At 45.0% G+C, this 25,061-nt stretch overlaps 1 protein-coding gene across 1 annotated transcript; it reads right to left on the reverse strand.

Moving 5' to 3' along the window:
- On the reverse strand, positions 1–23,568 carry nwd1 (NACHT and WD repeat domain containing 1). Its single transcript, XM_041230299.1, has 19 exons — positions 23,483–23,568; positions 23,029–23,145; positions 20,458–20,812; positions 18,289–19,217; positions 17,408–17,751; positions 16,742–16,945; positions 15,748–15,907; positions 14,897–15,014; positions 14,077–14,241; positions 13,125–13,319; positions 11,444–11,566; positions 11,009–11,208; positions 8,241–8,495; positions 7,965–8,055; positions 6,164–6,318; positions 5,622–5,895; positions 2,078–2,619; positions 1,758–1,863; positions 1–543 (listed from the first exon to the last, which is right to left on the reverse strand). The coding sequence occupies exons 1-19, from the start codon at positions 23,564–23,566 to the stop codon at positions 263–265; spliced, it is 4,698 nt and encodes a 1,565-aa protein (XP_041086233.1). The 5' UTR covers positions 23,567–23,568; the 3' UTR covers positions 1–262.
- Positions 23,569–25,061: the final 1,493 nt, after the last annotated feature.

The raw sequence follows: 25,061 nt of genomic DNA on the forward strand, positions 1-25,061 counted from the left end.
GTCTGCTAAATAAACAAATAATACAAATAATTATTACATGAGGTCCCTGTGTCTCTGGTTATCTGATTATGACATGAGGGCCCCTCTGTGTGTGATTATTACATGTTCCTCTGTGTGTGATTTATTACATGAGGCCCCCTGTGTGTGATTATTATATGTTTCCCTGTGTGTGATTATTACATGAGGCCCCTGTGTGTGATTATTACATGAGGCCTCATGTAATAATTATTACATGAGGCCCCCTGTGTGTGCTCATTGCTTCTCATAACACAGCACATGACTGAGATCTCTGAGGTGTGGGTTTGTTGCTCTTGCCCTGCTGTGCTGGTGCTCTGAGGAGTGGCAGAGCTGCTCTCTCTCTGGAGGTCACTGTGTATTCGTCTCTGCTGTTCTGCAGTGGGTTGTACTGGGCTCGGATTCTCTCGGGGCTGATGAATCTCTCCTTGATTATGTACCCCAGGTGTGAGACTGCAATGAACCCCTCTGGCGTGGCTACTATCCTGGGGACTGAAGCGTAGACATACTGCACTGCTAGCAGGCTCCCTGAAACAACACAAAAACTGCATCAGAGGCAGACAAAAACCCCTCCAACAAGTACTGGGACCGATATATAGACACGGGGGAGGGGGGTAATGAAATATAATATCCCCTTCGGTCCCAGAATGACTGGGGGTGAGTGTAGTTTTGCCCATTGCCTATTGGGAGTTTTTTGCCGGATAATTTCACTCAGACCACGTGCTCACTAAATATTTGTTATCCCTGAATAGATAATTGTCTCCTCTTTAAAAACATGCTAAAGATTTTAATGAGCAATCCATCTCACAATTTCAGTGGTACCCTCAATTTCATTCATTTACTAACAATGCAGAATGTTCTGTTTTACCCAAAAAAATGTTTTTCTGGGTGGGGATTGGAACAATATTCAATGCAGTGCTGTCCCTGGCAGTACTGAGCCAGAAACCTGTTTTTGAGGGTAAAATGAAGAGAAAATCTCATACCCAGTGTGACAGGGTACACCCCGCCTCTGTGTGTATAATATTATTTGTTATGTTATTATATAAAATGTGCGGTTAAACTTCCTCACCCCTGCTAAACTGGTGCAGAATGTGACTCCAGATTGATTCATTTATTACTAATTTGGAGATGGTCACATGTATATAAACCCACAGCTTTGGCTGCTCGAGGCTGGTGTGAACGGGAGTTGTGAGCAGGAGAGAAACCTAAAGTAAACAATTACTACTGGATATAAACCAGCACAATGTTTGTTTGTTCCGTATCTGTTTTGTCTGTTTATTTTGGCCACTGTGCCGTTTTGTTTGTTCAGTGTTGTATTTAAACCTTTTATTTATTATTAAACACACGGCAGCTCTTGCATACCCCAGTGCTGTCTGAGTGTCAATTACTTACTGGTCTGATGTCACCACGCAAGCCATCTTGTCACACCCAGCCATTCTGCATTTTTAAGTGGATCATATTTGGGGACCACAGCACTTTTGGGAGAGGCTGTTCATTAAAATCTCTTGCATTTTTATAGAGGAGATGATTATCTAGTCTGAATGAGTATGAAGGCACTATCCCAATGCATTAGGTCTTTATCATCATGTCAAGTGAATAGTGCTGTTCAGTTTTGCCTGCTGAGTTTCTAACATGGAACATGTTGCCAGCTTGAGCATTTTATGATATTAGCAGCAGTAGGTGCACCAGCAGTTTGCAGTACAAACTCCCCTCACACAAATGTGTAATGACATCATATTTACCGTTCCCAGTGTGCCACACTTTAATGGACCTATCATGGGATCCAGTGTAAACATACTGATCATCCTGAGAGAACGCAGCGCAGAGAATCCCCTCGAAAAAGAAGCTCTGAAAACACAAAACAGGAATCAATGGGACAGTAATTCATATTATTATACTATGTATGGCTAATGTGTTAATAATACTGACATCAGTGTAAGACCCATGCTTAATTCTCGACTGCACAGCCTGCTGTGTGGTTTGCCCTTCCATACGATTCAGTGGAGGACCAGGTCGTTGCATTGCCTAGCTTGTATTTCATCTCATTCATTGCATTGCCTACCTTGTATTTCATCTCATGATCCAGCAGGCCCAGTTTTAAGTTCCACAGTCTTTGTATTGAATCCTGAGAGCCTACAAACGCGTGGATTTCGTGGTTACTGATGGCTAGGCAAGTGATCTGACTGGAGTGGGCCTGAAGAGGAACTGCAATCGAGTCCTTTAGGAAAGACACCTCCCCACTCTCCAAGCCACAGAGAAGACTGCAGTCTGACAGCACCGCAATACTGGACACAGTGTGCTGAGGGGCAGTTAGTTTGTGAATAGGCCCTGGGATAACTGGGTAATCCTTTCCAGGGTTGATGTCAAATACAAGTATAGTGTCCTCGTATGCCACAGCTAGCCTGTCCTCCAGTTTGCTGAGCCCAATGCTGCACACCTTCTGGAGCGGTTCTGGTGGGGGAATGCACATCGCGTCGAGTCTGAATTCCAGTGGATAGACCAGCACTGTTCCTGATCGCACTCCACAGAAGAGCAGTTTCTTCAGCTGAGCCACTTCCAGACAGCACACCTCTGCTGATGTGTCAATCGTATCAACAGAAGAACCTGCCATACAGAATTGGAACTATTTTAATATATAAAACATAAGGACATTTACCAACCACAGGAGGCCACCGGGCCCCTCCAAGGTCATCCAGTTCCTTGTACCTGCTTTTTTTTTTTTTTAAATATAAATTTAGTCGTTGGCAATTTTTTACCCCAGTTTTCCCCTCAGTTTAGTATGCCCAATTACTATCTGTATCCTTGGCTCACCGCTTGTAACCCCCCTCCCACTGACTCAGTAAACGGCTGTGGGAACACATGTCCTCCAAAACGTGCTCCTGCCAATCTGGCATTTTTCGCACTGCAGATCCAGAGCGAGGCCACCAGACCTATAGTGCCGGAGGACAACACAGACCTGGAGGCTCCACTGCAGAACCACAGGGGCCCTATCGGCCACAGGGGTTGCTGATGCGCGTTGAGCCATGGATTCCCTTGCCGACCTAAGCCCTCCCTACCCGGGCAGAGCTCGGACAATTATGCGCCACCCCCTGGGAACTCCCGGTCATGGTCAGCTGTGACATATCCTGGATTGGAACCTGCGATCTCCAGGCAACAGAGGGCATCCTGCACTCCATGCAGAGTACCTTTACTGGATGTGCCACTCGGGAGCCCCTTCTCGTATTTGATTGATCTCAGATTTTTGTCAAGCTGAGTCCTAAAGGATCCAAGTTATTCTGCCTCAACAGCATGACTGGGCAGCCCCTTCCAGACCCTCACCACTGCATTTCATCACAGACAGTTAACAGATTAGATAAAAAAACTGCCTTGTAATTTATTAGGACCGGTGTACCTGACTGGATTTGGTTGATGTTCTGAGAATGGTTCACTAGACAGTTGATCTCTGGTCTTTGACTAATTGCACACTTCAATTTCAAAGCAGCAGCAGCAGTCGTGTTCTTGTGTGTTTACTAGACACGAACTCGCAATGTCAATATTGGAATTGTATTCAACTGTTTGAGTTTGACATGAAGTCATTGTGAACATGCTGTTTCAGATGGATGGAAGTGAAGTTGCAATCTATTACTTATAAATGACATTTTAAAACACTACTAAATGGTTTTAAAAAATTCATAGCACCAGAAATGATCAAATACACATTTTTTTTTTTTTTTTAAGTGGCAACTAGTGAACTAACCAACTATTTTTAGCTCAGCTTTTTGACTCAGATGCTCTGGAAGTTTACTGCAGCAAGCACATGAATTCCCTGCAACTCACTGGTGTTGCACTTCATTTTGTTATATCGCCCTCACATGTGCAGTTTTGAAACAAATGCATGCCCTAGTAAACTTGTATTTTTAATTTAGAAAATCTGGTAGTAGACTTGGTTAAGAAGGCTGCTGTTTGCAAGCCCTGCTTTCAGTTCATGCTGCACTTGCTTGGTCACCTGGGTGATGAAATTGTCCCCTCCCCTTCACTGGCTTCCTTTCTGTCCACAACCAGCTGCTTCCCCTGTTGACTGACATGCTTTCAGCCAGTATCATGATCCAGAAGACACAGAAAGGATATGAACTATTATGTATACAGTAGAGCCTGTCATATCCAACCCTGTAAGATACGATACTCTCTACCAACTGAACGGTGCTGATGGAAACTGATCAATGCACATTTTATTATGGATCTAAAACAACAAATACAAATCTTTACGGAACAGAATGGATTCAGTTTCCCTTTTTACATTCTGTCACTGCCCAGTTTAACTGTGTTAAAGAAAAGAAAAGAAAGCAAGGGATTGATTGAACTCTGTTAAAAAGCTGGAAGATTTTTCCGCTGCCCTCCAAGGCCAGCTTGTTTGTGTGCGTGCTTTCTTGTTGTTTCTGTCTCATGTTAGAAGGCACGGTGCTCTTTGCATAGACTGAGAAAGCACGGTACAACTGTTTTGAAATGCTATTTTGTAAATTGCTAAATACTGTATTACACTACTTTGTTTTGCAAAAATGTTCACTGATTTACTCTGTATAGTACACGTGTAGTACTCTGTATAGCACACTTGCACTACTGTGCTTTGTATAGCACAGGTGCAGTACTCTATAGTACAGGTGCAGTACTGTACTCTTTATAGTACAGGTGCAGTACTGTACTCTGCATAGTACAGGTGCAGTACTGTACTCTGCATAGTACAGGTGCAGTACTGTACTCTGCATAGTACACGTGCAGTACTGTACTCTGCATAGTACACGTGCAGTACTGTACTCTGCATAGTACACGTGCAGTACTGTACTCTGCATAGTACACGTGCAGTACTGTACTCTGCATAGTACACGTGCAGTACTGTACTCTGCATCGTACACGTGCAGTACTGTGCTTTGTATAGTACACATGCAGTACTGTACTCTGTATAGTACACGTGCAGTACTCTATAGTACACGTGCAGTACTCTATAGTACAGGTGCAGTACTGTACTCTGTATAGTACACGTGCAGTACTCTATAGTACACATGCAGTACTGTGCTCTGTATAGTACACGTGCAGTACTCTATAGTACACATGCAGTACTGTACTCTGTATAGTACATGTGCGGTACTGTACTCTGTATAGTACACGTGCAGTACTGTACTCTGTATAGTACACGTGCAGTACTGTACTCTGTATAGTACACGTGCAGTACTGTACTCTGTATAGCAAGCGTGCAGTGCTGTACTCTGTATTGTACACGTGCAGTACTGTACTTTGGTGTTTTCGACACATTGATGTGCCTGACATTGTTACAATGCCCTGATGTTAATAAAGCAACTACAATGAGGTATAGTGAGTCCCTCTGAGATCCGATATTTGTACATATCCGATGGACCCCTGGAACTAATTCAATCAGATATGAGTGGTTCTACTGCAGTCACATTGTTGATGCTGAATAACCTGTATCCTTTAAAAGACCCTTTGACAAAGTTTTGAGATCAATCGTTTATTAGGAACCAGACAAGCACAGATGGTCTGAATAGCCTCCTCTCATTTATAATATAAAATACATGCTGTATGGATGTGTTGCTGCTGTATGTACCCTCTCTTACCTTGCAGATAGTCCCACACAACAACTTTCTTTCTGTCTCCGGGTTTCAGGAAGTACACATACTCCCCGCGGTGTGACACGGCTGTGAGCAGGCTGCAGGCGGGGACAGGGGCAGTGGTCTTGTTCCTCCGGTCGTATTGAAGATGCCAGAGCTTCAGGTAATAGGCATGTCTTGAAGCAGAGATGAGAGTGTCCTCCACCAACACCAGCGCAGTGACCGAGACCCCCATCCCAGAGAACGAGTCCAGCAGCACACCGCTGGACAAACTCCACACCTGGGAATGATGGGAAGGGATATTAAAATGCATGGCACAGACAAAACCATTCTAGAAAATCTTACCTAATATATAATCCCATATGAAAAACACATTCTGCTAAAGATGAACTGGATTTTTTTATATTAATTTGTTTGAAGCTGTAAGATTATTTATTGAACGCCCTGAGCAGATGCTTAATATCTGAGTGTGGCCCTTCAGCTAAGCAATTCTATCTGCAGTTTCAGTGATGTGTCTAAGATCTGACAGCTCTATCGCTTGCCCTAACCCGTATCACTTCATTCTTTGAGCCTGTGATCAGAACTCCTTGTGTGGTGCCCACAGCTGCTGTCAGCGCAGTGTCTTCATGCTCCAGGTCATTCACAAAGCATCGCTTCATCAGGGAGGGGTCTAACTGGAACACTGCAACACTCCTGCCATGGCCTGCAGTGAAAGAATCAGAACAATTAGAACGAGTCCAGCCTGGACAAGAATCAGAACGATTAGAAAGAGTCCAGCCTGGATAAGAATCAGAACGATTAGAAAGAGTCCAGCCTGGATAAGAATCAGAACGATTAGAAAGAGTCCAGCCTGGATAAGAATCAGAACAATTAAAACGAGTCCAGCCTGGATAAGAATCAGAACGATTAGAAAGAGTCCAGCCTGGATAAGAATCAGAACGATTAGAAAGAGTCCAGCCTGGATAAGAATCAGAACGATTAGAAAGAGTCCAGCCTGGATAAGAATCAGAACGATTAGAAAGAGTCCAGCCTGGATAAGAATCAGAACGATTAGAAAGAGTCCAGCCTGGATAAGAATCAGAACGATTAGAAAGAGTCCAGCCTGGATAAGAATCAGAACGATTAGAAAGAGTCCAGCCTGGATAAGAATCAGAACGATTAGCCTGGAAAGAGAACGATTAGAACGAGTCCAGCCTGGATAAGAATCAGAACGATTAGAAAGAGTCCAGCCTGGATAAGAATCAGAACGATTAGAAAGAGTCCAGCCTGGATAAGCCACAGATGGATTTCCTATGTTTTAGTCAGAGGAGGAATTGATGTAAGGCTAAACACTTGTAAAAAACATATTATTGCAATTCACATCGTAAAATGAATTTATAATAAAGTTGTGTTCTTCGTCAGACCGACAGCACATTACTGGAAGGACAGAGATGCTTCCTGTTCGGATATCCCCTCAAGATTCAGACAAGTGTTGGAATATTTGCAAAACGTTATAAGTAACACTGCATTAAAGGTGAAAGAATTTGCAGAGGTAATAATAGGTTGTGAAGGCCTTACTTTACCCCACTGAATTAACTACAAAACAGAGGAGCCATACAGTAGTTACGGTGAAAACATTTCTATCTTGACAACATGTTTCTTTTGGGGGGAGGGGTTTAAAAACCCTGCTATTGTCATATCTTTGCAATAAACAAAGTGGCCAGAGACAATACAATAAATGTGGGGAAAAAAAGCATTGCACAATGAAAAAAACAGCAATGTTTACTCATCCTTTTATTTCTCAATATAAATTGCAACACAAAAGAAAAGCATACCACATTGCTGATAGAAACACGCCTGATTGACTCGAATCCCAATTGATCTCTATCACACTGCTAACAGAAACAGATCCTGATTGACTCGAATCCCAATTGATCTCTATCACATTGCTGACAGAAACAGATCCTGATTGACTTGAATCCCAATTGATCTCTATCACGTTGCTGAGAAACAGCCCCTGATTGACTCAAATCCCAATTGATCTCTATCACATTGCTATGAAACAGACCCTGATTGACTTGAATCCCAATTGATCTCTATCACATTGCTATGAAACAGACCCTGATTGACTTGAATCCCAATTGATCTCTATCACATTGCTATGAAACAGACCCTGATTGACTCGAATCCCAATTGATCTCTATCACACTGCTGATTTAGGTAGAAATCACTATTTGGCAGCTTGTGATGCGTGTACGTCCTTGGTGCAAGGCAAAGCACGTTGTGATACATATCGCATTTCTATCAGTTGTGTCACTTCTGGTGGACAGCAGCCTGAATCAAGGTAGACTTTTCTACAACTTTGTGTACCTGCACAAAGGAATCTCTCGTCTTTAGCAACAACAAGAAATGAAATCGAAGAAGCAACTTTCTGAGCATCGAACCTGCCATCTGTAGAAATCTGCAGAGAAAAAAAAACAAAGACAGCAGTTACTGTAGGTTATCTGTAAACTCAGATACATGGAAGTGATGTGTGTTTAGAATTCAAATGTAGGAAGCACTTTTTACACAGTTTGAAATACATGGAAAAACTTAATTACTGTAAGTTATAGGAATGTAAAGTTGCACTACATATACCAGGAGTACTGATCCATCGCTGAACCCGGCTGCTAGTCTCCTGTGTGTTCTCAGTGGCAGGGTGCATGTGGGCACGGCTCGTCCCAGGTGGCAGAGCTTAGAGGTCATTCCTAACTGGCCAGTGCCTCTGTCCCACAATGTGAGCAGGCCTCCTTCAGCAAGGGCTATGCCAGGCTCATCGCCCCCAGGGATCACAGTGAACACAGCGGTCTCCGAGTCAATGCAGAAGAGCAGAGCTCCAGTCTCCAGCTGCCAGGCATTCAACTGAGAGGACAAATGTTACCAATCTGTATGTTCTTATTCGTGATAAACCTCCTCAAAGCACTTTACAGAGAAAGATAATAAAAATGAAAACACAAACCAATTTCGAGAAAGAGTAAAAGATGATAAAATGCCCCTTTAAATGACATACATTAAAATCATTTTAAAAAGTAATTGAAAAAGCAGCGAGAGATGAGCCTCCCTTACAAATCGTGGCACATCAATGTTAGCTTTATTATGGGAGATATGTATTCACGTGTATATATAGAATAATTCTTGTTAATGAGGGATGTGTATGTGCAGACTGCATCAGTGATGTTCGTTAGTTTATGGTTCCTTCTGTCTTCTGAAAGGACAGATGTTATGACCTCAGTGGTGACTGGTCCAGTGCACACAGAGTGGAATGTTAGTAAGCATAATGAAAGGCTATCTGGGCTCTGGTTGAGTGAAACAACAGCATTGTACTCTACAAGTTCTCACTCTGAAAACCTCAGTCACCTCAGCAGAGGGAACTCTGAGAACCTGTCAGTCACTGGAACAGCAGAGGGAGCTCTGAGAACCTGTCAGTCACTGGAACAGCAGAGGGAGCTCTGAAAACCTGTCAGTCACTGGAACAGCAGAGGGAGCTCTGAGAACCTCTCAGTCACTGGAACAGCAGAGGGAGCTCTGAGAACCTGTCAGTCACTGGAACAGCAGAGGGAGCTCTGAGAACCTGTCAGTCACTGGAACAGCAGAGGGAGCTCTGAGAACCTGTCAGTCACTGGAACAGCAGAGGGAGCTCTGAAAACCTGTCAGTCACTGGAACAGCAGAGGGAGCTCTGAGAACCTGTCAGTCACTGGAACAGCAGAGGGAGCTCTGAGAACCTGTCAGTCACTGGAACAGCAGAGGGAGCTCTGAAAACCTGTCAGTCACTGGAACAGCAGAGGGAGCTCTGAGAACCTGTCAGTCACTGGAACAGCAGAGGGAGCTCTGAGAACCTGTCAGTCACTGGAACAGCAGAGGGAGCTCTGAGAACCTGTCAGTCACTGGAACAGCAGAGGGAGCTCTGAGAACCTGTCAGTCACTGGAACAGCAGAGGGAGCTCTGAAAACCTGTCAGTCACTGGAACAGCAGAGGGAGCTCTGAGAACCTGTCAGTCACTGGAACAGCAGAGGGAGCTCTGAGAACCTGTCAGTCACTGGAACAGCAGAGGGAGCTCTGAGAACCTGTCAGTCACTGGAACAGCAGAGGGAGCTCTGAGAACCTGTCAGTCACTGGAACAGCAGAGGGAGCTCTGAGAACCTGTCAGTCACTGGAACAGCAGAGGGAGCTCTGAGAACCTGTCAGTCACTGGAACAGCAGAGGGAACTCTGAGAACCTGTCAGTCACTGGAACAGCAGAGGGAGCTCTGAGAACCTGTCAGTCACTGGAACAGCAGAGGGAGCTCTGAGAACCTGTCAGTCACTGGAACAGCAGAGGGAGCTCTGAGAACCTGTCAGTCACTGGAACAGCAGAGGGAGCTCTGAGAATCTGTCAGTCACTGGAACAGCAGAGGGAGCTCTGAGAACCTGTCAGTCACTGGAACAGCAGAGGGAGCTCTGAAAACCTGTCAGTCACTGGAACAGCAGAGGGAGCTCTGAGAACCTGTCAGTCACTGGAACAGCAGAGGGAGCTCTGAGAACCTGTCAGTCACTGGAACAGCAGAGGGAGCTCTGAGAACCTGTCAGTCACTGGAACAGCAGAGGGAGCTCTGAGAACCTGTCAGTCACTGGAACAGCAGAGGGAGCTCTGAAAACCTGTCAGTTACTGGAACAGCAGAGGGAGCTCTGAAAACCTGTCAGTCACTGGAACAGCAGAGGGAGCTCTGAGAACCTGTCAGTCACTGGAACAGCAGAGGGAGCTCTGAGAACCTGTCAGTCACTGGAACAGCAGAGGGAGCTCTGAGAACCTGTCAGTCACTGGAACAGCAGAGGGAGCTCTGAAAACCTGTCAGTCACTGGAACAGCAGAGGGAGCTCTGAGAACCTGTTAGTCAATGGAACAGCAGAGGGAGCTCTGAAAACCTGTCAGTCACTGGAACAGCAGAGGGAGCTCTGAGAACCTGTCAGTCACTGGAACAGCAGAGGGAGCTCTGAGAACCTGTCAGTCACTGGAACAGTAGAGGGAGCTCTGAAAACCTGTCAGTCACTGAAACAGTAGAGGGAACTCTGAGAGCCTGTCAGTCACTGGAACAGCAGAGGGAGCTCTGAGAACCTGTCAGTCACTGGAACAGCAGAGGGAGCTCTGAGAACCTGTCAGTCACTGGAACAGCAGAGGGAGCTCTGAGAACCTGTCAATCACTGGAACAGTAGAGGGAACTCTGAGAACCTGTCAGTCACTGGAACAGCAAAGGGAGCACTGAAAACCTGTCAGTCACTGGAACAGTAGAGGGATCTCTGAGAACCTGTCAGTCACTGGAACAAAGAGGGAGCTCTGAAAACCTGACAGTCATTTCTACTGTCTTCTGTTCTACTGACTAGTGAGAACGGAGGTGGTACCTGAGCGGTGGTCCTGGAGTATATGATGCCCCTCTCCTCCTCCATGTGAAGCAGGGCACAGTTCTGGGGGCCGCGAGGTCCCTCCTTGATGCAGTGAAGCTGCTTCCCGGTCACCAGGCTCCACACACGCAGAGTTTGATCACAGGAGCTGGACACACAGCGAGATCCCTTTCCAATTACCCTGACACACTGCACCTCCGCTGCAGGACCACAAGCACACGACAAACAACAGAGATCAGCAAGATCTATTTCAAATATGCAAGCCTGAAGCCAGTCAGTATCGATTGATCAAAGTGCTACATTTACAAAAACATTTGCAAAAACTGGAGGGTACGTTTGCTATCGAGGTCTTAATGGCAGTGTGTGTGTAACATGCCCGCATTGCATACAGATGTGTCTGCGCAGATCCTCACGGGATTATACAGTGAGTCTCACCCGTGTGTCCGGTCAGGGTGTGGATCACTTCAGTGTCGTTCACATTCCACACAATCATTCTGCCGTCCTCCGCTCCGACCAGCAGCAGCCTGGACTGTGAGCACAGCTCCAGCACTGTGATACCTGAGGGACAAACAGCACTTAAGCCAGCAGGACACGCAACAGCATTTAAAACCTCTTCCTTACTACTCTGCATTACCCAGAAACACTATGTGAATGAGAAAGTTCTGTTTTCAGACATTACCCAGGCTGAACACTAAGGGACTTGCTAGAAAGTGGTTATACTGACGAGTTTTAAGAAAGTGATTTTTAAAAACTAGGTTCTTACCCCTGTAACTTTTAAGGCAGACCTGTCTAGTGAGAGCAGCGTGTCAGTGGGGCCTCTCTGTCTAGCGAGAGCAGCATGTCAGCGGGACCTCTGTCTAGCGAGAGCAGCGTGTCAGTGGGGCCTCTCTGTCTAGCGAGAGCAGCATGTCAGCGGGACCTCTGTCTAGCGAGAGCAGCGTGTCAGTGGGGCCTCTCTGTCTAGCGAGAGCAGCATGTCAGCGGGACCTCTCTGTCTAGTGAGAGCAGCGTGTCAGCGGGACCTCTGTCTAGCGAGAGCAGTGTGTCAGCGGGACCTCTCTGTCTAGCGAGAGCAGCGTGTCAGTGGGGCCTCTCTGTCTAGCGAGAGCAGCGTGTCAGCGGGACCTCTGTCTAGCGAGAGCAGCGTGTCAGCGGGACCTCTGTCTAGCGAGAGCAGCGTGTCAGTGGGGCCTCTCTGTCTAGCGAGAGCAGCGTGTCAGTGGGGCCTCTCTGTCTAGCGAGAGCAGCGTGTCAGCGGGGCCTCTCTGTCTAGCGAGAGCAGCGTGTCAGTGGGGCCTCTCTGTCTAGCGAGAGCAGCATGTCAGCGGGGCCTCTCTGTCTAGTGAGAGCAGCGTGTCAGCGGGACCTCTGTCTAGCGAGAGCAGTGTGTCAGCGGGACCTCTCTGTCTAGCGAGAGCAACGTGTCAGTGGGGCCTCTCTGTCTAGCGAGAGCAGCGTGTCAGTGGGGCCTCTCTGTCTAGCGAGAGCAGCGTGTCAGTGGGGCCTCTCTGTCTAGCGAGAGCAGCGTGTCAGCGGGTCAGTGGGGCCCTCTGTCTAGCGAGAGCAGTGTGTCAGTGGGACCTCTCTGTCTAGCGAGAGCAACGTGTCAGTGGGGCCTCTCTGTCTAGCGAGAGCAGCGTGTCAGCGGGACCTCTGTCTAGCGAGAGCAGCGTGTCAGCGGGACGCCTCTGTCTAGCGAGAGCAGCGTGTCAGTGGGGCCTCTCTGTCTAGCGAGAGCAGCGTGTCAGTGGGGCCTCTCTGTCTAGCGAGAGCTGTGTGTCAGTGGGGCCTCTCTGTCTAGCGAGAGCAGCGTGTCAGTGGGGCCTCTATGTCTAGCGAGAGCAGCGTGTCAGTGGGGTCTCCCTGTCTAGTGAGAGCAGCGTGTCAGTGGGGCCTCTGTCTAGCGAGAGCAGCACATGCTGTAATTATGGCCCTTATTCTTTTGCACAATGTTTTCTGCATTCTTGTATTTGTTTATTTTACACATAAATGTACACATGAGTGCCCGAGTAGTGTTTTCAAGCACCACTGTCCTGCCCGTCTGTCAGCAGATTACCCACACCCCCTATGTCAGAGCATATGCTGCGGCACAGTGTCAGTGAACATGTTGCTGTACCTTTATTAAATCCAGTCAGGGTGGTCTTTAATGGCCCGCCAGGGGGCTGAAAGAATCCAGACAGGGGGATGAGGGTGGGGTTGGGAGAGGTGCTGAGAAAGTCACTGCACTGTGAGCACAGGGACCCGATCAGAGAGTATGAGTCCGCAAAGAAGTGGAGTCTGGCAAGAAGCTCGGTGTACAGCAGACAACTATCTGCACAACAGAACATACAACAACACACATATCTGGATAACAGGCTCCACTCCACTGACCTGAACAACAACGGATTAAACAAATATTGTGTTACAGACAGAACTGAAGAGAATACTCACAGTATAGGGAAGCATTGTAGAGCACACAGAGGCGTGGTAAAGCATCGGGAAGCATTGTAAAGCACAGGTGTGTTTAAGCATAGGGAAGCATTGTAGAGCACATAGAGGCGTCGTAAAACATCGAGAAGCATTGTAGAGCACAGAAAGGCATGGTAAAGCATAGGGAAGCACTGTAGAGCACAGAGAGGCGTGGTAAAGCATAGGGAAGCATTGTAAAGCACACAGAGACGTGGTAAAGCACAGGGAAGCATTGTAAAGCACACAGAGACGTGTTAAAGCATAGGGAAGCATTGTAAAGCACAGCGAGGCATGGTAAATCATAGCGAAGCATTGTAAAGGACAGAGAGGTATGGTAAAGCATAGCGAAGCATTGTAAAGCACAGAGAGGCATGGTAAAGCATAGGGAAGTATTGTAAAACACAGAGTGACGTGGTAAAGCATACTGAACAACATGGCAAACCAGAGTAAATGCAATGCATAGTATAACCATGGGAAAAGCAGAATGACTGTGCTAAACCTAAAACATTTTGGCCACTTTTTTAAATTGTTTTTGAAAATAAACAAATATTTAAACTCATTTTTGGGTAAATGAAGAAAATTTACAAATGCAGTTAAATTGATGTGAATTTTCCACTCACCCATTTGTCCCTCGATGAAATCCACGGTTGGTTTGAAAAGGAGAAATGCATCTCTCACAAGCCGCACTTCAGGGCAGTCAGTATGTTCAGCGCACATGCACAGGTCTTCAATGACACTTCTAATTCCACAGGCCCGAGTCTTACAAACAAGCCATTCCATATTACCTGAGAGAAGGGGAAGGAAAGACCCAGTGATCCCAATGCTCTAGAGGTAGCTGGCTAACGTGAGGACGCAGATATGTTTTGGTGCGGGTCTGAAAACCAGTTTTCTTAACAGATGTATTGCTCTTGTTTAGATATCTTTGTATATCATGTTCTGGGTGAGTCCTCACATCCTAGTGACTCTTTGGAAACTGTATAGGATCCTTGTGGCCTCAGCAGAGCTCTTAAACATGTCTTCTCCTTCACTCCAGAGGAGATGAACTCCATCCATCCACAGCCTTTAACAAGTCACCAGGACGTGCTGACTGAAACAGAAAATGAGAGGAATGCATTGCATAAGATAACTGTGATATTCCAGATCCGTACCAAGATACTGTTTAAGAGTTTCAGTGAGCCTGATCTTTATTAAAGTACATACAGCTAACAAAGTAATGTTAATCCATAAATGTAGCACTGCAGAGCGTTCGATACATATTCTTCACTACAGCTTCAACCATTAAAAATCAAATTCACCTTTACTATAATGTGTGCGCTTTTCACACAGGAAAATCTGAGACCTACAAAATAGCAGCACTATATATATATATATATCAGGTAAATGCAGTGGAATGATTCTGTTAGCACTGTGTTGTTTACTGTGGAGAGGTGCTGTCTGTACCAATGAAGCTGTGTTTGAGCTCGTCTCTGCGGCCGGCATGCAGCAGATGGAAAGGCAGTTCCCGAAGCTTCCTCAGATTGGCCACATTGTCAGTGAACCACAGAGGCTGAGAGGCCACCTGATGAAACACAGCACAGGTGGATGCTGAGCCACATTTGAAGGTAGAACAGACAGAGTGTACAAGATGAAATTAGTCTCTCACCAGCGTCTCATTCATCATGCTATATAGAGTGTACACAATGAGTCTCTCAGCAGCGTCTCATTCATCATGCTATATAGAGTGTACACAATGAGAGTCTCTCACCAGCGTCTCATTCATCATGCTATATAGAGTGTACACAATGAGAGTCTCTCAGCAGCGTCTCATTCATCATGCTATATAGAGTGTACACAATGAGAGTCTCTCACCAGCGTCTCATTCATCATGCTATATAGAGTGTACACAATGCGAGTCTCTCACCAGCGTCTCATTCATCATGCTATATAGAGTGTACACAATGAGAGTCTCTCACCAGCGTCTCATTCATCATGCTATATAGAGTGTACACAATGAGAGTCTCTCAGCAGCGTCTCATTCATGGGATCTGGCATTACCTTCAGTCGCACATTGATGATGTGAAAAACTCTTGTGTGGAACTATCTAGAGCTAGTAGAGAGCATGTTGCTATGGACCTAGCTGAGCGCTTGTAAAAATAAGAATCCAGGCTGAGATGAAAAGCAGGCTCAGCAGACAGCTCTGGTGCTTGTAAACAGCAATACAATTTATATTTATCGCTGGCAACTAGAACTACAGAGCATCTTCTAAACTCTGGGCCTGAACCCTGTTGACAGTGTTATGGCAGGTGAGCTACCTTTCGGTCAGCATTCAGACTGGTTTTCAGAGAAGGCAGACAGATCGGTTTCCTCACTCCCTGACTCCACGTTCCTTTAAAGAAATCTGCCAAGACATGATGTCTTCGGGATTTCTGCTCTGCAGACAAGTATCTTTCCTGGACCATTTCTATGAACTGCCTAGAAAGAGTAATACAATTTATTTTTTATAATTTATTATGTTACCCCCATATTTTCTCCCCAATTTATAATGTCCAATTACCTTCCCTCCCCACAGCCGCTCCCAACAGCGGCATCCTCTGATCCCCAAGCCAGTCGCCTCTTCAAACAGCAAATGCGAGCTAATGCCCCCTGGAGGACCAGTCCTGCAGGTGTGTCGGCTCACCGGGTGCCTGGCCAATACAGAGTGCTGTAGGGGGCGCTGTTATCTCCCTAACCGGCTGAACCAATGTGACACTAACTCACTGACAAACATAATTTTAAAACTCTAACTCAGTTCCAGCTCGAAGCAGGGTATGTGCAGACTAGCTCCTTTTCCATGGGGCTCACAAAATCCCATAATAAATCACACACCTTTTGGAGTATTTTTTTTTTTAGCTGCGTTCTCTTTTGAAGCTGTTAATGTGCACCGGGGTGCAGGGCTTAGCTGCTCTCAGTGTGATCATGTTCAATGTATTCTGTCCTTCTTACCAGCAGCTGAGCAAGCCGAGGAAAATCAATTGAAGCGGGTGTCAGTCATACCTGACACTTCCGTACTGAAGACTGGATATCTCCGCCCCACTCAATCACAATGTCAGCTGGGCAGAAATGGCTCATATACTGAAAGTGGTGAAATGTGATGTCTAATTAAAATGTTTCATGGTGTTCCAATGAAGAATCCCAGACAATTTGTAAAAGGCGAAAGATTTACTTTCGTATTTTGTGAGCTCCTGAAAAGAGAGAGAGGATTCTGGAACGGATTTATCAAATAGGTAGCTTGTAAGCTTGTATGAGATGTGCAATATAAATGTGTACCTATGGTAGAGTCCCAACACTTTGTTTCCATCCACCTGCCTCTCCACCAGGTATTCCCCTAGGTCGTAGCGCAGTCGAGTCCAGAGTAGCGGGGGCAGGCGGATCATACTGCGACTGGGAGGAGGCCAGTACTGGTAGATATCAGCCAGAACCTCGTCATCCACAGACAGGATGTCCCTTAGCTCTGCCTCCGTCAGACCACTCCTGTAGGACAATATTCAGAGCCATCTTTAAATCATACCATTTTCACATTCAGTACCCTTTTGTTTAGTCTTACTCAAGGAGTCTCAAAGGAAGGAGCGATGTGATTTCATTTTTAGTTTACACTAAAAATATAAAAATAGCAATGGATCAAATCAAAGATTACATGAATTTGTTTTTTTCACAATCAGGCACTCGTGAGTGGATGTCAGAGAGCGTCTAGCCTGTAGAGCACAAAGGCCATCCTTGCAGGTGTCTGCCTGAGCTCACCAGGTGCCTGGCCAGTAGGAGAAACTCTGCCAGTTATGTCTCCCTAACCTCCAGAGCCAATGCTCCCTCTAGGATCTCCAGCGAAGACCAGCAACTTAGCCCAGCCACGAACCTGCGCTCTCCTGACTGCATGACTCACCCTGCACACCACATGACCACGAGTGGTACAGCACTGTTTAACTGCTGAATACCAACCTTGACGATACAATGAACCCCAAAGCGTGGGTCACAAGGACCTTCCCGTGCTGTTTCTCAAGACGCTCGTAAAGTTGGGACACGGCTTCCTTGGTCGACGTGGCCCCCTGGAGCTCTGGCACAGGTGTGTAGGAGGTCCACTGCCTGGCAGCATCCAGTGCCAGCTTCAGCAGGAATGGGTGCCCACACTGATTGAAGCTGCTGAGAATGAGACTGTGCTGGGCAGGGGTGAGACTGCGCCCTGCCGCCGCCATGTATGTGTGAATCACCTGCTCACCTTGCTGGAGAGACAACTGCCCCACAGCAAAGTAACTGTCTGGGTTCTGGATCCCACCAAGGAGGACCTTCAAAACACAAAGAGACTAACATTTCCACCAGTGCCTGGAGGTGTCTTGTGGTGGTATTAGTTTCATTATCAGGGTGAAGCATTGAATATGAAAATGTTTTCAATGCTCTCTACACTTGGATAAGTTAACATAACTGTTTGATTATCTGAACAAACTGGTCCCAATGAGTTTTTATAATAGAGGTTTGACAGTTTTTCCATGGACAATGAATCGATAGTTTTGTAAGCTTATACATTAAACTGTGCTTCCTTTATTATCAATGTATCAATCAAGCATAAACTGCATACTATAAATAAAGAAAAGTAACTATGGTTTTTTTGACATAAAATGTCATCCGTTACCACATTTCATCACCTGTCTGATGAAGGAACCATTGGAGTTACAAGTTCCTGAATAATGTAATCTGATTACAGTAATGTGTTGCATGCAATGTGTGACTCCCAACACTGGTTGGGATTTATGATAAGCATATAATCTGCACTCAAGTATACCATGTGATACACGTAATATTCTGAACACTACTGACTGCTGTACCTTTAGAATGGGATTCCCATCCCCCAGAGTGGAGACGATGATGTGGACCCCTTTGGAACACTCCTTGGGTAGCCAGTGCAGTCTGTGAGCTCCATCAGTAGGGGAAAGCTGGTCCAGGGAATCCAGAATCAGGACCAACGATCCTGCCTTCTTCTGGGAGGCAGCCACTAGCGTGCTATGAAAGAAACGGACAAGGTCTTCGTACGCGTTGACTGTTTGGAGAGTGGGATGCTTTAACCCATAAGCCGCACAAATTTGGAAGCAAATGCTTTTCAGAACGGAGTGGATCTCCGAACTCATGGGAGATGTTCCCAGAAGCCTCAAAACCAGAACAGAGTCCTCCCCGAGTGTGTGACGGAGTTCCTGGGACAGTTTGCACATCAATGAGGTCTTTCCTATTCCAGAAGGACCAAAGACGACCAGCGGAGCATGGTGGCCAGAATCCTGCTCCTTGGTGGTTTCACAGATGCTGTTTAGCAGGTCTGCTCGGCCACAGAAGACAGCACATTTGGAGGCACTCAAAGCCATGTGATGGGCGACCTCCTGTAGAAGCCAAGCCCACTTCTCTTCTGCCCGGCTCTTTTGGTGTCTTTGGAGAATCTGCTGTTTCATCTCAGAGACGAACTGCTGGCAGAGTGTCTGAAGGTACTGGGCGTGTGCCTTGTTGCAGGGGTCTGTCAATGTGTTGAATTCTACAGTGTGCACGTTGAGTTTGATGGAATTGTTGTTACAAATCTTCATTTTTAGGCTGGAAAGAAGTTCCTGGGCTTCAGTGTCGATGTAGCCATCTTCCTTGATATCGATAAACTGGGAAGAACTCTTGTGACTTACAGAGCCACTGAGATCAGGCAGCTCTCGAAGAAAGAGATGCACGCAGGCATTGCTCTGCTGGCTAGCTAGGAGACCCTGTTCAATTTCCCATTCAGTAACTGTAAGACAAATAAGGTACTGTAGATCATATTGCAGACAGATTGGCACTCTCTGTAATTAGTTTAAGTCTGTGAATGCATAGACACTGGCTATCACCAATTAATTAAGACAATTTACTCAAGTCTGCACAACATGGGGAGATGCTCTTGCTTTTCCAGCAACTAATCATGGTAATTTACTCAGAGCCTGGCTGACACAGGAGACAGAGCTACACACCTTCATGTGGGCTCTGATGTGATCAGCCAATCAGGAACTCTCTCTGGACTCCCTTTGTTCCAAATCACTTTAAGACAAATGTTTTAGCAACTCCGAGTTGTCCCTTCAAAATGGCAAAATGTTCAACAGACACATAATTTACAGCAGCAGGGCTTCTGCCCTGCCATGGCAGTTTGATAAATTCTCATTGCCAATCAACTCCGGCCCACGAGATTTATTCCAGTCCTGCTCTTTATTCCAGCCAGACCCTAAATTAGTGAATGGACTCTTAGTAGCTTCAGTTAACAACATTAGAACCTGCTTGGAGTAAAAACCTGGACTGGATTAGATCTCAAGGACCAGAGTTGAGTACTACTGTTGTAACGTGTAAAGCTGCTATAGTTTTTAGACAGTGCAATTGAGAATTGGTTTATACATTTCTAATGGATGCGGTTATTGTTTTAAGAATAATAATTGCACAATATCATCCACAGTACTTGATAAAATTGTGTTTCATTGTTGACACCAGACAAACCAAAAAAGTCACATAAAATCTGACAAGTGATAAGAAGTCAATGGTAACATGACACATTGAATTTGTTAAGTAAAGATCAACAACTGGGTCTTTGTAAGACCAATGATAAAAATATGACAGATGGGTGAAATATGTGCCATGCTTGCCCTTGCTTGCTCTAGCTGTCCATACACTGACTCTGAGCTGCAAGAACTTGGCATGATGCACCATCGAGCTTCACGTTCAGAGCAGCAGAAACAAAGCTCTGTGTACATTTAGCTGCAAGATTTTTAATTGGATGCCTAAACTGTGACCAAACCATAGCTTAATCTAGTTTTGTTCCCTAATTCAGATGCTAAACCACTATTTTCACACCCCACACTGCAGGGGCTCTGAAACAGTTGTTCATCAGATTTAACTTCCTTCTGTTGAATTTGGTTTTGGGTTCACATTGTACCGCACAACAGCGGCCTCTTCCAGCCATGGCTCTATCACTATTTAATTAATTGCTTCCTGATTTTAAAGCAGACCTGATTTGAAGAACCTGTGCCTCAGCTCCCTGCTGAACTCCCCCTCCTTCTCTGCCTGGAGAGCTGCTGCTCGGAGGAGACGAGAAAGTTGTGTCTCGGTGCTCCACCATGTCGCGACATCGTGCTGGTGCTGCAGCCGGCTCTCAGGTCTGGTGTCGCTGTAGTGGGGCAGGTGGGTGGTGATGGGCTGCAGGATGTAGGCAGGGGGCACTGAGTTCTCATCCTTCCAGAACCAGTCTTTGAGGAGCTGAGTAGCACTTTCATCTGCGCTCAGTTTGGACAGAAGAAGCTCAAACTCCTGTTCTTCAATGACTCTGGGAATGGGGCGGTAACCATAGCGGTTTCCAATCAGAGCCTAAAAAGAAATAGTCAGATCTTTATATAGGGTTACAGAACAAAGAATGTCTGTGTATAGCGAATGGACCAAGGCTGAAACCTGAGATCCATTTAAACAGTACCAGCAGTGTAGTGTAGTGTAGTGTAATCTAGTGGAGTGTAGTAGAGTGCTGTGTAGTGGAGTGCTGTGTAGCATAGTGTAGTGCAGTGTAATGCAGTGTAGTGTAATATAGTGCAGTGTAGTGTAGTGCAGTGTAGTGTAGTGCAGTGTAATGTAGAGTAGTGTAGTGTAGTGTAAAGTAGTGTAGTGCAGTGTAATGCAGTGTAGTGTAATATAGTGCAGTGTAGTGCAGTGTAATGTAGAGTAGTGTAGTGTAGTGTAAAGTAGTGTAGTGCAGTGTAATGTAGTGTAGTGCAGTGCAGTGTAATGTAGTGTAATACAGTGTAGTCTAGTGTAATGCAGTGCAATGTAGCGTGGTGTAGTGTGGTGTAATGTAGCATAGTGTAGTGCAGTGTAAGTACAGTGCAGTACTCAAAGAAATGAAAGAAGTTATTTACAAACCGCTAACCAAGATCATGCAGCAGTCTTTTGACACAGGGGTGGTACCGACAGACTGGAAAATTGCAAACGTAATACCGATCCACAAAAAGGGAAACAAAACTGAACCAGGTAACTACAGACCAGTAAGCCTGACTTCTATTATATGCAAACTTATGGAAACTATAATAAGATCCAAAATGGAAAATTACCTATATGGTAACAGGTGTCCTGGGAGACAGTCAACATGGTTTTAGGAAAGGGAGATCATGTCTAACTAACTTGCTTGATTTTTTTGAGGATGCAACATTGATAATGGATAATTGCAAAGCATATGACATGGTTTATTTAGATTTCCAGAAAGCTTTTGACAAAGTCCCACACAAAAGATTAATTCTCAAACTGAACGCAGTTGGGATTCAAGGAAACACATGTACATGGATTAGGGAGTGGTCAACATGTAGAAAACAGAAAGTACTGATTAGAGGAAAAACCTCAGAATGGAGTGTGGTAACCAGTGGTGTACCACAGGGATCAGTATTAGGTCCTCTGCTATTCCTAATCTACATTAATGATTTAGATTCTGGTATAGTAAGCAAACTTGTTAAATTTCCAGACGACACAAAAGTAGGAGGAGTGGCAAACACTGTTGCAGCAGCAAAATGATCTAGACAAGATTCAGAACTGGGCAGACACATGGCAAATGACATTTAATAGAGAAAAGTGTAAGGTACTGCACGCAGGAAATAAAAATGTACATTATAAATATCATATGGGAGATACTGAAATTGGAGAAGGAATCTATGAAAAAGACCTAAGAGTTTTTGTTGACTCAGAAATGTCTTCATCTAGACAATGTGGGGAAGCTATAAAAAAGGCTAACAAGATGCTCAGATACATTGTGAAAAGTGTTGAATTTAAATCAAGGGAAGTAATGTTAAAACTGTACAATGCACTAGTAAGACCTCATCTTGAATATTGTGTTCAGTTCTGGTCACCTCGCTATTAAAAAGATATTGCTGCTCTAGAAAGAGTGCAAAGAAGAGCGACCAGAATTATTACGGGCTTAAAAGGCATGTCATATGCAGACAGGCTAAAAGAATTGAATCTGTTCAGTCTTGAACAAAGAAGACTACGTGGCGACCTAATTCAAGCATTCAAAATTCTAAAAGGCAGTGACAATGTCAACCCAAGGGACTTTTTCGACCTGGTAAAAAAAACAAGGACCAGGGGTCACAAATGGAAATTAGACAAAGGGGCATTCAGAACAGAAAATAGGAGGAACTTTTTTACACAGAGAATTGTGAGGGTCTGGAATCAACTCCCCAGTAATGTTGTTGAAGCTGACACCCTGGGATCCTTCAAAAAGCTGCTTGATGAGATTCTGGGATCAATAAACTACTAACAATCAAACAAGCAAGATGGGCCAAATGGTCTCCTCTCGTTTGTAAACCTTCTTATGTTCTTATGTTCTTATGTAATATAGTGTAGTGCAGTGTAATGCAGTGTAGTGTAGTACAGTGCAGTGTAATGTAGTGCAGTGTAGTGTAATGTTGTGCTGTTCAGTGTAGTGCAGTGCAGTGTCGTGTAGTGCAGTGTAATGCGGTGTAGCATGGTGCAGTGCAGTGTAGTGCAGTGCAGTGCTGTGTAATGCAGTGCAGCACAGTGTATTGTAGTGTACCGTACTGTAGACTCACAGTGAAGATCGGCCCCACAGACACTCTCTGGCAGGACTGTATCTCCCTTAAGCACAGTTCAGTTGTCATGTGATCCACAGCTATCGCATCACGCACTCCCCATCGCATATCCACTACCTGCAAAGACAGTTACACCTCATTAAGACACATATCCACACTCCTTAGAGAACCCAGATGGGACCTGGAGTCTTTGGGACATAATGTATCTTTCCTGGATGATTTAAAGCGGTCGTAGCTGAAAATATAATTCCAGAAATCATAGCTGCTGTTGTGCACTCCCCTTCATTCTGGAGCAAACGCATTATTGTAAACATGGATTCTCATGTGAGACCTATAGAATGGCTATGTATGGTGGAGAACATATAGCTACAATCACTGTAAGGGATGTATGGTAAGAAAGTAAGTAACTGGAACACAGTTCATAAGAGCACAGTGTTTGGACTGAGGCCCATACCTCAAACACCAGGCCCAGAGTCTGGCAGAAAGCCTGCAGCTCAGGGTAGGCATTGTCCAGCAGAGCATCTCTCTCAGTAGACATGTCTGAAACGAAAGAGAACCATCTTCACACACATCTTACATGAATATTGAAAAAGATTCTGTCATCAAGGCCCTTTATTATTATTATTATTATTATTATTATTATAATATTATTATTATAATATATATATATATTTTTTTTTATTTTACATACAATTTCCTGTGGATTTGTCACTGTTTATTAAAAAAAAAAAAAAAAAAAGCAATTGAAAACGTGTTCAAATGATGAATTCGGGTAAGAATCATATGTAATATCATGTTTAATACGTGGGGGGGGTTTAAAATTTGGCCGCTTTTATAGATCTCACATCTGTATTTGCTGATCCCACTATTTGGACTGTTTTGTACGTGTGAAATGTTTTTATTCAGGACCTGTCCCTAGTATCAGGTTAAGCCACTTTTAGCCCTGATCACAGCCTTGACACAACAAAACCTCCACGAGGTGCTGGAAGGTGTCTTCAGGGATCCACTTAGTCATTAATGTTCCACACAATCGGTGAGGTAGACAGAGGATAACGATGAAGATGGTCAAGTTCATCCCAACCGTGCTCAACTGGATTGAGATCTGAGGATTGTGGTGGCCATGGAAGTGACTAATTATTGTGCCCTTTATTTTCTGATCTCCAAGCCAGCTGCCTCTTTATACCCAGGAACCCCCTGGAGGACAAAGGCCAGCCCTGCTGATGTCTGCTAGAGCTCACCAGGACATGGCCAGTAGGGGCTGCTGTAGCATGGTGAGGAGAACAGTCCCTCAGGGTTTTGCTTCCCTAACCTAGCACCAGAGCCAATGCTCCCTGTGGAATCCCCAGGGAATAGGGGCACGTGAACCTGCGCTCCCCTGACTGCACGAGTCCCCCTGCACTCCTGAGACAGCGAGGGACCTATGGATGTATTTTTACCTGTGAATGTGGAGCTGATGAAGACACGCACCACGTTGGATATCTCTTCTGCAATTCCACTTCCCCTGCCCTTCAGAAGATCCAGGGTCTGTCTGTCACTCAGAGGTAAAGCCTGCATGCTTCACCGATTCCTTTCCAAGTGCAAAGCTAACTCTTCAAGGAACTCTGCTAATTATATCAAACTAGTAAGAAACCTAAAATGGGATTCTTAATACATTTCAAAACATCTACATAGTGAATGGAATTGCATGCCTGGTTAAATGAATGATAATATTAGGCTAAAACCACTTTAAAAACGTGCTCCTTTAAAAGGTTTTCATATGATAAAGCAATGATATATAAAAATTTTTCATATGAAATACATTTAATTACTTTATGTAGTATTAATATTAGTTATTATACAAGTTAACCTCTGCAATGTACAGTACTGGGTTTAAGGGTTGAAAAAAATGAGTAAAACCCATTCAATTTAAAGTGGCTTACAGTAAAATGATAAAATAAGGTGTCAAACAGTAGTGTAATAAAGCACACTGTAGTAACAGCAGTGTAACACACAGTGTAATAAAGCACACTGTAGTAACAGCAGTGTAACACACA

The sequence above is a fragment of the Polyodon spathula genome, chromosome 27 (genome assembly GCF_017654505.1).
Source record: "Polyodon spathula isolate WHYD16114869_AA chromosome 27, ASM1765450v1, whole genome shotgun sequence".
NCBI lineage: Eukaryota > Metazoa > Chordata > Actinopteri > Acipenseriformes > Polyodontidae > Polyodon > Polyodon spathula.